The 12,082-nt window shown below is 37.0% G+C and overlaps 1 protein-coding gene across 1 annotated transcript; it reads left to right on the plus strand.

Moving 5' to 3' along the window:
• The first annotated feature begins 1 nt into the window (after position 1).
• On the plus strand, positions 2-10,990 carry mmp14a (matrix metallopeptidase 14a (membrane-inserted)). The gene is made up of 10 exons (XM_016247113.1): positions 2-459; positions 5,396-5,544; positions 6,137-6,259; positions 6,593-6,900; positions 7,032-7,193; positions 7,996-8,138; positions 8,219-8,357; positions 8,457-8,607; positions 8,773-8,888; positions 9,430-10,990. The coding sequence occupies exons 1-10, from the start codon at positions 361-363 to the stop codon at positions 9,759-9,761; spliced, it is 1,722 nt and encodes a 573-aa protein (XP_016102599.1). The 5' UTR covers positions 2-360; the 3' UTR covers positions 9,762-10,990.
• Positions 10,991-12,082: the final 1,092 nt, after the last annotated feature.

Raw genomic sequence — 12,082 nt, forward strand, 5'->3', positions numbered from 1 at the left:
AAAACAACCACGTCTCCATTCTGACACGCGAGAGAAAGATCAGAGGACAAAAGAAAACGCAAGATGAGAATATAGAGCAAAACTAAGACAAATATATTTCACCTCAAGATAGTTTCCTCTTTTTGGGGTCCAGTTTTTCTTTTGGAAAACCTTTCATTAATAATGATTATACATACTTCATAGGTTAGGCAAAAGTCCGTTTTTATTCTTTTTGTATTTTTTGAGTTTTAAGGAAACATTTTCACCATTGAAATGGTCTGAATCAGGAAAATCTGCTGGGGAAACTTAAACGAGAAAACTGTAAGAACGGTGCCTAGAGCATTTTTGTGTCCCGAGTTCAGTAGTCTCGCGCATTAAGGAATGTTTGCGAAACTCCAGTCGTTACTCGCCCTCGCCCTCGCCCTCGCCAGCGTATTTCTGGTGCAAAGCGGGACCAGTGACAAAGAAGTCAGACCAGAGGTAACACAACATCCACTGTTTTTACAGTATTGTGTGTGTGTGTGTGTGTGTGTGCGCGTCTTTCCACTGTCTGTGTGCCAAGCCTGCATTGTTGGAGACAGATGCACTCAGATGTTTCCGCGTATCAGGATTTCCTTCATGAACTGCGTTCATGTACCTCATAATTCACTGCTGAATACAGATGAGAAGAGCTGTGTCTTTTCAGACCCCTAAATATCAGGTTAAAACAAAACAGGAGTGAGTCAGAGGCTGCATGCAGGACTCCTATTTAGCTAGAGAGGGTTAGTTATTAAAGTGGCTCAAGTCTAGTTTTGTGGTGTCTGTCCTGCATCTTTAGGTTCATGTTTTTCTTTTGTATTTCCTTTGACTGAAAAATGGTGCTAATAAGTAGATATATCAGGTTGTTTATACACCCAGAGGCATCCTAATGTCTGCTTCAGAAATAGGCCTACATGTCTGTTAGACACATAACTGTGAGTGGGAGAGAACCACTGACTGTTTTTCAGGACGTTTTGGCATCTCTGTCATAGATGCAAGCCAGGAAATCTTAATGGCCTAAAATAAAGAAAACAAGATCAGAGCGAGGATTTAAGACATTTTAATAACTGTCTCTCATATCCCTTCATTCCTTGCTCTCACACTCCTTCACATTTCTGAGATGGTTGAGAGATATACCCAAGGATTGTATGGAAAAAATTCAGCTCTGCAGATTCCACCACAGTTTTCAAAGACGATAACAGTCTCCTCATGTGAGAGTCGCGTGATCAAAGATAAAGGTCACACAAAAGGTTAAATCACAGATGCCACATGCATGTGAAACTGCGGTTACTCTTCAGACTTTTGGTTTACCTTTAATACAATATTTATTAATATGCTTTTACCATACAGAAGTGTGACATTTTTTGTAACATGTACAAAAAAAATTTCCCAATCATTTTTTCCCCCAGGAATTCTGAACTAATGAACTAAATTCATTACATTAGGTATATGATGACTTTTCCAGGAATTGCCAGGGTTTAATAATCCCTCAGACAACAGCCCTGCACTTTTGCTGTTGTTACAGGTGCTGTTGTTTTGAATACTGTACTAAAAAAATGAAAAAGAAAGAAAGAAATTCGGTTATACTCCTTATGGAAAACAGCTGGGTATTGCTCCCCTCTCCAGGCCATAGATGAGAGATGATGTATTTGTTTAAGTAGTATTACAGATGCAAAGCATCTGCTGAAACTCTGCTGAATCTTTCAGACCTTCATCAGTTGAAGCTTAAATATGGATGAAATGCAGTTTAGATGTTTAATAAGATGCAAAAGAAAGCTCAAACAACAAAATATCTCTTTTTAATAACAGTTTTATTTCCATGGAAAAATTATGCAGTTCTGCAGTATGTAAATGATTATGTGAATTAAATATGGATGATAATCTCATGCATCTGAAACTGCTGGAATTAGACAATTCACTTCTGCTAATTGGTAGTAAACTTTGCTGTGTTCTCAGATTAATAGCAATTGAGAGACACTGAAGTTTGCATGATTTTTGTAGAGATGACAAATATTATGCTGTATTAATATTAGTTCATTTGCTCAGTTAAATGGGTCAGTGATTTGATCCTCCACGTGAAGATGCAGAGTGAGACACGGGCACTAATGTCTAAAATTTTCTGGTTTTTCCATTGGCACAGACAAGGAGGAACGACTGACTCAGTCCTTCTGTCGTGCATTCAGACTCACCTCTGCCCTCCTTTTCTTCTTTTTCATCTTCCTTTTCTTCTACCCTTTGTTTTTAGAATTCTAACTTACTTTTAATCAACTTCTTTTTCTCTCTCTTTAGTTATAGTTTGCTCTTTTCTTCCCCTCTCTAATACCCTGAGGAGCAGCAGATCAGCTGTTAAAATCATAAACGCAGCTTTTCCCCCGTAAGCGTGGAAAGTTTGACAGCAATACTTTCTGCAGAGAAGCTATAAGAATCAGAGATCAGGAGAGTTGTGGGCAGTGCACAGTTTTTTTTAGTGTAGTGTTAAAACTGTACACAGCCTACCAGCAAAACAACATGTTCCTCTTCCCAACATGGAATGTGTTTTCCCATGTTGCAACACCATAAAATGATGAAATTGTTTTTCAGAAACAGCCATCTCAGGAAGCACCTAATCTTATTTACTCCATTAGTTTTAAAGGAGAGCTGATTTATATTTTTAATGTTGCATGTGTTAGCCTTGCTGGCATGTGATGGTACATTGATGTCATAGCGTGTGCTTACACTTAACCTCACATCTTCCGAACCTGCCAGTCACTATCCTGTGTGAGTTAATGGTTACTGTTGAAATCTGTTCCCAGACCTGTGCATGATGGCAGCGTCTGTCTTGATTATTACATAAAGGCTACCTGTCTACATGGTAATAGCTGACACATGGCCACACAGTGACTCGCTCTTCCTCAGTCAGGGGAATGGCAGAGGGGTTCTAAATAGAACCTTTGACGCCCACCGCTGGGAGTTCCAGGCCAGCGGAGCATGCTGGGATTGCTGGCAGCATTAAGAGGAGACCTGAGGCTTTTCAGGGAGGGAGAAGAGTGGCATTCAGAGGGAGTAAGAGAGAGAGAGGGAAACGTTTTCATCCTCATGAATTAGAGTGTTTTTACAAAAACGGGGTGCGTCACCACAGCAGAGCCACCACACACAGAAAGCACTCATACAGAAAGGAGGAACTAAATGACAGACTGAGAGAAAGAAAAATGGAGCAAAGGGTGACCAGCTTAACACTACAGTATCGTGTTATCCCGATCTATACTTCCTCGACCGATATGGCCTGTGTTGACAAGTCTCAATGGAAACTCTGCAACATGAATGAACCAGTGTGAAAGCACTCACTGATTTAGCGAAGTTGCTCTCTGGATACGTTTCCTAATCACTATAGTTCTGTATATATAATATGCTATAGTATATATTAAGGCAACTAAACATTTCTTGTGCAGCAAATTTTCAATTAGTAATAATAAATTGAAATTACAATAAATTGATCTATCATTTTGGTATCCATATATTCACAGTTTATAGGACACTTAATATGTGAAGTGAACTATGCTGTCTTTGATTCTGAAGGTGCAATCACCTTACAAAGCAGAGATATCCGGAATATAGATTTAGAAAGTGCTAAATAGACCTCAACACGTAACAGCTGACAACATTTCAGGGAATTCTGTCAGTCTAACATGAGTTTTTAAGTCGTTTCAAGCGATTCGCATTTCTCAGTATTTGTGACTCAAAAGGTCCTTTAAACTTGAAAGTATGTAGTTGTAGTTTCTCTGCTTCATGCTCTTGCTTCTTTTTCTCTCTGTAGAAGATTCAGACACTGCCTGATCAGAAGAAAGAAAGAGAAAGAAAGAAAAGAAGAAAGGGAGGCAGTCTGAGGTCACAAGGATTACTGAGAACTGCTTGTAATTTTTGCTGACACTCTTTGTGGTTGGAATGGAGACACTGGCTGTCTGATCCTTAAAATGAGACATTTACCGCTGAGTCTAATAGACAGTCACTCCTAAACATGTAACCTTTGTGTTAACAGCCCAGATAAGCCCATTAGGTTACAGCTACCTATATATCTATAATCAGGGCCATAACTTCCAAAGACATGGAGGGGACACATCCCTCTAGTATTCAGAATAACGATTTGTGGGTTTTTCAATCAATTATTATAATTTTTTTTTAGATTTGATCAATTTGTTTCGTTACAAATGAACATTCTACTTAAGAAAGACTATAAACTAAACCTGTTTCTTTGAGTTTAAGTTTATAAGCAGAGCTTACAAAAAAACAACACATGAAGGTCTTTGAAGGTACATAATTACATCACCATTGTCATTTGTCTAGTCTTACATTTTGAGATATATTTAGATTTTATTTTGTTTCATTCTTTGTTAGTGTTCCTTTTTCTCTTCTTTCATGTTCTCAGTATTTATTTCTGTAAGTCAGAAAGAGTGAGAACAGAAACTGTTCTAATTCAAAGTCAGTCTGGTCTGTCTTTATCCAAGTGTGGGTAACCCTAAAAATTAATTTTTTAAAACATAAAAAGGGCATTTTTACATTTATGAATGACTAATTTCAAATTGGCTGTTGGGTTTAGTTAGCTTCTGGAGACAAATTGGTCCCTATATAAATAGAAATGTAATATAATTTAACAAACTTGAAAAAAAGATAAATATTTATATTACACACACACATATATACAGTATATATATATATATATATATATATATATATATATATATATATATAGATAGATAGATACAGTATATAAAAATAATGTGTAGGTATATATTCTTTGAAACCAAGATAGGCGTTGTCAGATTTAGCGAAATTCGGGTGACTTTTCTTCTGCAAATATACCCCCAAAATTAGAACTAGGTTGGAAACACACACATATATCCTTAAAGTTAAATTAGGGTCATAAAATCTCAGACACACAGTTACTCACAGTTACAACACACACTCCACAGTTAAAGCCTTTAAGATTCTCGAGCATCCACACACACTCTCTTACCCACAAAAGTTCAACCAGGTCGTAAGCACACACACACACTAACACACATCTTTGTGATTGCACTGTGGTTCGTCACTGATGTTTGTGGACTTTGGCAGGTTTGTGTACAATTAAATTTTTATAAATTCAGACAGCATGTCATGTGGATGTGGTGCTGCACTGAGACATTTGGAACAGTGAGTACACTTCAAAAACATTCAGCCCAACCTTTAATTCATTGAGGTCACCTTAACAGCAGTGACACCTGTGCTATTTCATGCTCTGACACAAGTGATGTTTTCCAGAGAAACGTTTTTTTGTGTGTCTCTGCAATATACCACTTCATTGTTGAATTTGGTTCATTACAATGATAAAGAGGTGTTGTAGGACAGCTGCATGTGTGCTAATGTGACGTTCATTCTCTCTCAGGCATGGCTCCAGCTGTATGGTTATCTTCCTCCTGGCGATGTTCGGGCTCAGGCAATCCGCTCTCCTAAATCCATCACCAATGCGATATCCGCCATGCAGAAGTTCTATGGCCTCACTGTCACCGGCACTATGGATCCAGCTACTCTCTCGTAAGTCTAGCCCAATCTCATACATTTCTAATATGTCAATTATAACCGTTTTAAAATAATGTGCAATGCGTAACTCAATAGTTATATTATGTATGCTAATGTCAGTCTTTAACCACAAATGGATGGAGTCTGACCTGATAGAGCATTAAAGGTATAGTTCACCCAAAAATAAAAATGACATCATTATGTTCTCACCCTCATGTCATTCCAAACCCAGACTTTGTTTAATCTTCAAAACACACATTAAAATATTTTTTATTAAACCTGAGAGGTTTCTGTCCCTCTACTTAAAGTTCAGGGAACCAGAACATAAAAGATCCAAAAAGGTTATAAATTTGTCCCAAAACTAATCCATATGAATCAATCAATCAATAAAAAGAACTGACATTATTGGTTTTCACTAAGCTTCCATGTATACCAAATGTGTACGTTTGTGTGTTGATCATTATTTAGATGTAAAGAAAAAATGGACAGAATTTAAATTTTTGGGTGGACTAACCTTTTAAACATCTGATTTGCAACTGTTTTCTTAGGTGACTGAGTCACATATTATTGAGTGACTTTATGTCTTGCATTAACATGATGTTGTCAGGGCCATGCAGCGGCCAAGGTGTGGAGTTCCAGATAAATTTGGCTCTGAACTGAAGAGCAACCTACGAAAGAAGCGCTATGTCATCCAGGGCCTAAAATGGGAAAAAAAAGAAATCACTTTCAGGTATGGAACTCTATTTGACAAACTAAGGAGAACATTAATCATAAATTTAATGCATATAAAACTGTGGCCCTCTATACACCTGCCATTAACACTTTGTATATAGATAGTAACTGGATACACTTTAGCTGGATTACAATTTACACATTGCATTCCAATCCAAATTTAAACACTCAGAAGACGTGAATAATGATGAACATTAGTCTGGTTCTTCTTTTTCAAAAGTGGAACAAGTTATCAGATTATATGGAAATTTTTTAAAAATCCAGTTTCTACACTTCCTTCCTAAAAGACACACTCACATTTAACAAATAAGCACAAATGTTTTCTTCTCAGTATCCAGAACTACACTCCTAAAGTGGGTGAACAAGCCACACATGAGGCCATCAGGAAAGCCTTCAAGGTTTGGGAAGCCGTGACACCACTCAAGTTCCGTGAAATCCCATACAGTCAAATTAATGGCAAGGTGGACAAGTTTGCAGATATCATGCTTTACTTTGCGGAAGGCTTTCACGGAGACAGCACCCCATTTGACGGTGAGGGAGGTTTCTTGGCCCACGCGTACTTCCCTGGTCACGGTATCGGAGGTGATACCCATTTTGACGCGGCAGAGCCTTGGACAACAGGCAACGTTGACCAGGGAGGTGAGCAGAGAATAAGAGAACGTGGAAATGTGTCTGTCACCCGAGCAAACTTCAGGCGGGGCTTGTAAATTCAGAATGTAAATTCTGTGATCATTTATATTTAGAGCATTGTCGTTCTGCCTTTCTTTCAGGTAATGATGTGTTCCTGGTGGCAGTGCATGAATTAGGTCATGCTCTGGGTTTGGAACACTCAGGCGATCCCTCTGCCATCATGGCTCCATTTTACCAGTGGATGGACACTGAGAACTTTGTGCTGCCTGATGATGACAGACGGGGGATCCAGCAAATATATGGTAGTCAGTTACATCGCATAAATGCATTTAGTTTCATTTATTTATTATTATGTTATTTTTACAAGCCAAGTCATTTAGAAAAAATTGTAAAAGTGTATACATTAATTCAAAAGAATAGCTAACATAAAAATAATGTATCATATAAAATTACAAAAATCATTAGTCACAAGAAAAAAATTGTAGATGTCAGAATGTTTCACATTCTATCTAAATCATTTACAGTAAAGTCAGTATTTTTTGTGAAGACATTTAAACAATGAAATTACAAATGCAAAAATTAAATATTATAAATAATATCTGTTTCTGTCTTTGAAAATCAATGTGTATTTAAACGGCAAAAAAAGTTTAATTAAAATAATGCATTATTCAAAATATGGTAGGGCATTTTCTGAATATATTTATATTTTGAATACAATTTAATTGTAATTATTTTCGTTTTAGTTAAATTTAAAAAATTTTGGTTTGTTTTGGAATTTTTATTAGTCTTTTTATATGTATATAAGTAATTTTCAGACATTTTTATTTCATTTTTAGTTATTTTAGTACATCAAGTAAAAAATGAGAATTGTCGCTTCGGCAACTAACTGTAATAAATATGTTTGATCAAGTTTTTATTGTATTATTTTTATTAGTACTTATGAAATATTAAATGATAACTATTTCATAAGTACTAGTACTTATAAATATTGTATTAGTACTTATGAAATAGTTAGCATTCATTTCATAAGTAATTATTATTATTTTTTTAATTTTGTTTTAGTAAACTCTAATAACCATGATGCTCACCTGTGTGATTCAACAGGTGCTGGCTCTGGTGAGGTGCCCCAACCTCCGGCCCCCCGGCCCCCCACCCGCAGGCCAGACCGGCCTTCCTTTGGCCCTGACATATGTGAAGGACACTTCGACACCATCGCTTTTCTCCGGGGAGAGATATTTGTCTTCAAGGTACAACCGAATGCAAAGTTTGTGTGTACATACTGTATGTTTTGTGTGTTTTTTATATTTACACCCTCTCTACTCCACAGGAAAAGTGGTTCTGGAGAATGCGTGATGGTAAACCTCAGCAGGGCTATCCCATGCCCATTGGACATTTCTGGAAGGGACTGCCTCCCTCAATCAACGCAGCCTACGAACGCTCTGATGGAAAGTTTGTTTTCTTCAAAGGTGCGTCCATCTTCTGTATTTTTTCGCCTCGCATTGCATCTCTGGTTTTAATAAGCATCACAAATTGCAATAATGCTTGTTTTTCTGTCCTCTATATAGGTAATAAGTACTGGGTGTTCAATGAGGCCAAAATGGAGGAAGGTTATCCAAAAACTTTCAAAGAGCTTGGCACAGGCCTACCAAGAGACAAGCTGGATGCCGCTGTTTTCTACACACCCACCGGCAACACCTACTTCTTTAGAGGAACCAAGTACGTTTTCAGCATTACTCACCATGTCTTATTCAGTGTCCGGTTATAAATCCAATGATTTTGCATCAAATGGTTAAAAAATGCTTCCTCTTCTTTTTTGTGAACTTCTCCCTTTCAGTTATTTTCATCATTTGTCATTCATGGCATTCATTTCTGTTTTCTCAGATATTACCGTTTCAATGAGAAAAGCAGATCTGTGGATCCAGATTACCCCAAACCCATCAGTGTATGGCAAGGAGTACCAGATAATATCAAAGGGGCCTTCATGAGCGAAGATGGAGGTACAGCAGCATTTGTTCTTCTGTTTTCTTCCTGTGTTCTTCACTGTCCTGTTTACCAAAATCCCCCAAAAAATCACTGGTCAAAACGAAACTGAATTTTCAGCAATCATTACTCCAGTCTTCAGTGTCACATGATTCCTCAGAAATCATTCTAGTGTGTTGCTTTGGTGCTCAAGTAACATTTCTTATTATTATCAATGTTGAAAGCAGCTGTACTGCTTAATATTTTTGTGGAAACCATTTTTTTTTTCAGAATTCTTTGATGAATAGAAAGTTCAAAAGAACAGCAATTCATTTGAAATAGAAGTATTACGTAACATTATAAATATCTTGATCAGTTTAAATGTATCCTTGCTAAATTAAAGTATAAAATTCTTTCTGACCTCAAACTTTTGAGGTGTAAATATATGGCTGGAGTGCTGTATTGACCTAACAGAAGCCAGAAACCAAACTATCTGTTTATAAAGAACTTTATACCATATTAGAGGTTTAGAAATTTAGAGCCACTTTTACTGAATCAACTTCTTCCACGTTTTTTTAGCCCACACTTACTTCTACAAAGCCAATAAGTACTGGAAGTTTAACAACCAGCAGCTGAAGGTGGAGCCAGGCTACCCCAAATCGGTCCTGACTGACTGGATGGGCTGTGAAGGAGAGCAGCCCAAGAAGAGGATTGGCACAGATGAGGAAGTGCTCATAATTGAAGTGGATGAGTCAGAAGGCAGAGCCATGGGAGGAGCCGCAACCATTGTCATCCCTCTCTTTCTTCTGGCCTGTGTGCTTGTCACTTTGGGGGGTCTGCTGTTCTTCCGGCGCTACGGCACCCCTCGACGCCTCCTCTACTGTCACCGCTCTCTGCTCGACAAGGTTTAGAGATGAACACGAAAGGCACGGGAAGAGACAAGAAAGAGGGATACAAGTAGATGGCATTTGGAAGGATGTTGAATGGGAAAAATGAGTGAAAATGAATGTCAGACTGTAAAGGTCTGCAAGCAGGGAGAGATGAAAAAGTGAAGGATGTGTATTGTATGTTTTTCTATTTACATGTACTTCTCTGCCATTAATAAAAAAAATCCAAAATGGAGTGGGAGATAAGAGAGACAGACAAGAGCCCCCCTCCGTCTCTTACATGGTTACGATTTATCAGTGAAATGCACTTTTGTTCCTTCAGCCTTCTTTTCAGTATATATTCCCTCCTTTATCCTCTCTGAAAATCTCCCTCCCCATGCAGAACCGAACTTGACTCCAGCCGGGCGGCTGTTTGATTGACATGTTCTATATTCTAGATGATCTCACTTTAACGTATTTCATTAACTCAGATTTATCTTTTTTACATTGCTGATCCAGTGAACACCTCCTGCACCCCATTACGTGCCTTTGCCATTGAATTAATAGTATGGAAGGACTATTATGATTGACCTTCCTGCACCTTATTCACCAAAGATATTTGCACAAAGTACGGCTCAACTATAGAGACCCGCTGTACATGAAAGGTCAAAGGTTACAGGTCAAAAGTTCAGGGAGAGAGAAGCCGAGCAGCTTCTGGAGTAGCCCAGTTTGAAATACACCTATAGAGCAGAGCTGTCCATCTGTTTCAACTCAAAATACTATTGTTATTGTAATGTGTTTGGTACATTTTACTATGATTAATTATGTCATTAATGATTGGCGTTGTTATTATAACTATGGTTATTGTTATTATTGTTTTCCATGTGTAGTCTTACCTGTTTTAAATTGTCATTTCAAGTCCTGCTGGACACAGGCAGAATGTGACTTATTTCAAATTAGCTTCCGATCTTTTAATGTCAGGTTTAAAGGCGGAAAAATCAGGTTTCTATAATAAGGCTGGAGGTGAGATTTTCTTGCGCTCCACCTTGCAGAAACAAATAAAGAATTATTTATGAACAGTAATGGTACTATGGGTTTTCTCACTGCATACATCAGTATTAGACATTTCTGAAGTAGTTTTAACAATGATAATGGTAATGATATTTATAATGATAATGATATAGTGTAAATGTAAAGGAATTAAAATTTTTTGCCTGTTTCATACTTTTTGTACTTGGAAATGAAAATGAAATAAAGTTCCTTTTTTAACATTATTCTCTCTTTCCTGGACCTTAAAAGTTTCAAATCTGCTTTTCTGCTGAAATGTCTAAGCTGTTTTGAGAAAGTTCAGATTTTATTTATTGATGAAGTTTTAATTCATATGTTAATCAACATTCAAGATAAAGATATTGCTTATATACAAACAACTCAATGGGCAACTAAGTAAGAAAAAACTTTTAAAAAACTCTTAAACTTTCTTAAACCACAGATCTGCTGTTGCTTGCTCAAGCAATGATGGCCTGGATCTTTTCTGAGAAGTTACTAGAATAGCAAGGGGCTTTTATGCAACAGTTCAAAAGTTAATATTTGGTAACTTACATTTTAGACACAATAATGGCAGTTACTTTCTTAGATTTTTTTTCCCACTCAATGCAAATAGTTCTTAAAACACACACACACACACACACAAAAGCAACACATGACATTTCATTCCTGAACAATTCATTTGTTTCCTGCATGAATCAACTTTTTAAATGAATCAGTTCATTGAATGATTCAGTGATTTACTCATAAAGCCACTTCTGTCCACCTATTGGCTTAAAGGGGTCATAGGATGTTGCTAAAAAAACATTATTTGGTATAATGAAATATGTTTATGCAGTTTAAGGTTAAAAAACATTATTTTCCACATACTGTACATTATTGTTTCTCCTCTATTCCCCACCTTTCTGAAACGCGTCGATTTTTACAAAGCTCATCCTAAATTGCATCATATGACCCCTTTAACAATGTCACCTGAAGAATCACTGAAAAATCTCATCACTAATTCTGAAAAGAGAAAATGCTTTGATAGAAACTGTATATCAGATCTGAGGACCGAAACTTACAGTTCATGTATGTAAATATATTAATATAGTAATTAATATATATGTATATGAATAGATGTTAATATGTTTGTTATAGAAAACTGATGAGTGTTATAAAGTGTTCTTATATCTGAGAAAACAAAGGACCAGAGAGACAGATGACTGTACTTTCTAGTGAAGGAGGAGCATTTGCTTCTCTTCGAAGTGTCCTAAAACTGTTCCAGCTGACAGAGTCAGAAAAAACAGCGCTCTGCCATTTCCGCCTCCCTCCCGTCTTTC

The sequence above is a fragment of the Sinocyclocheilus grahami genome, unplaced genomic scaffold, assembly GCF_001515645.1.
Source record: "Sinocyclocheilus grahami isolate Dianchi unplaced genomic scaffold, SAMN03320097.WGS_v1.1 scaffold24.1, whole genome shotgun sequence".
NCBI classification, from domain to species: Eukaryota; Metazoa; Chordata; class Actinopteri; order Cypriniformes; family Cyprinidae; genus Sinocyclocheilus; species Sinocyclocheilus grahami.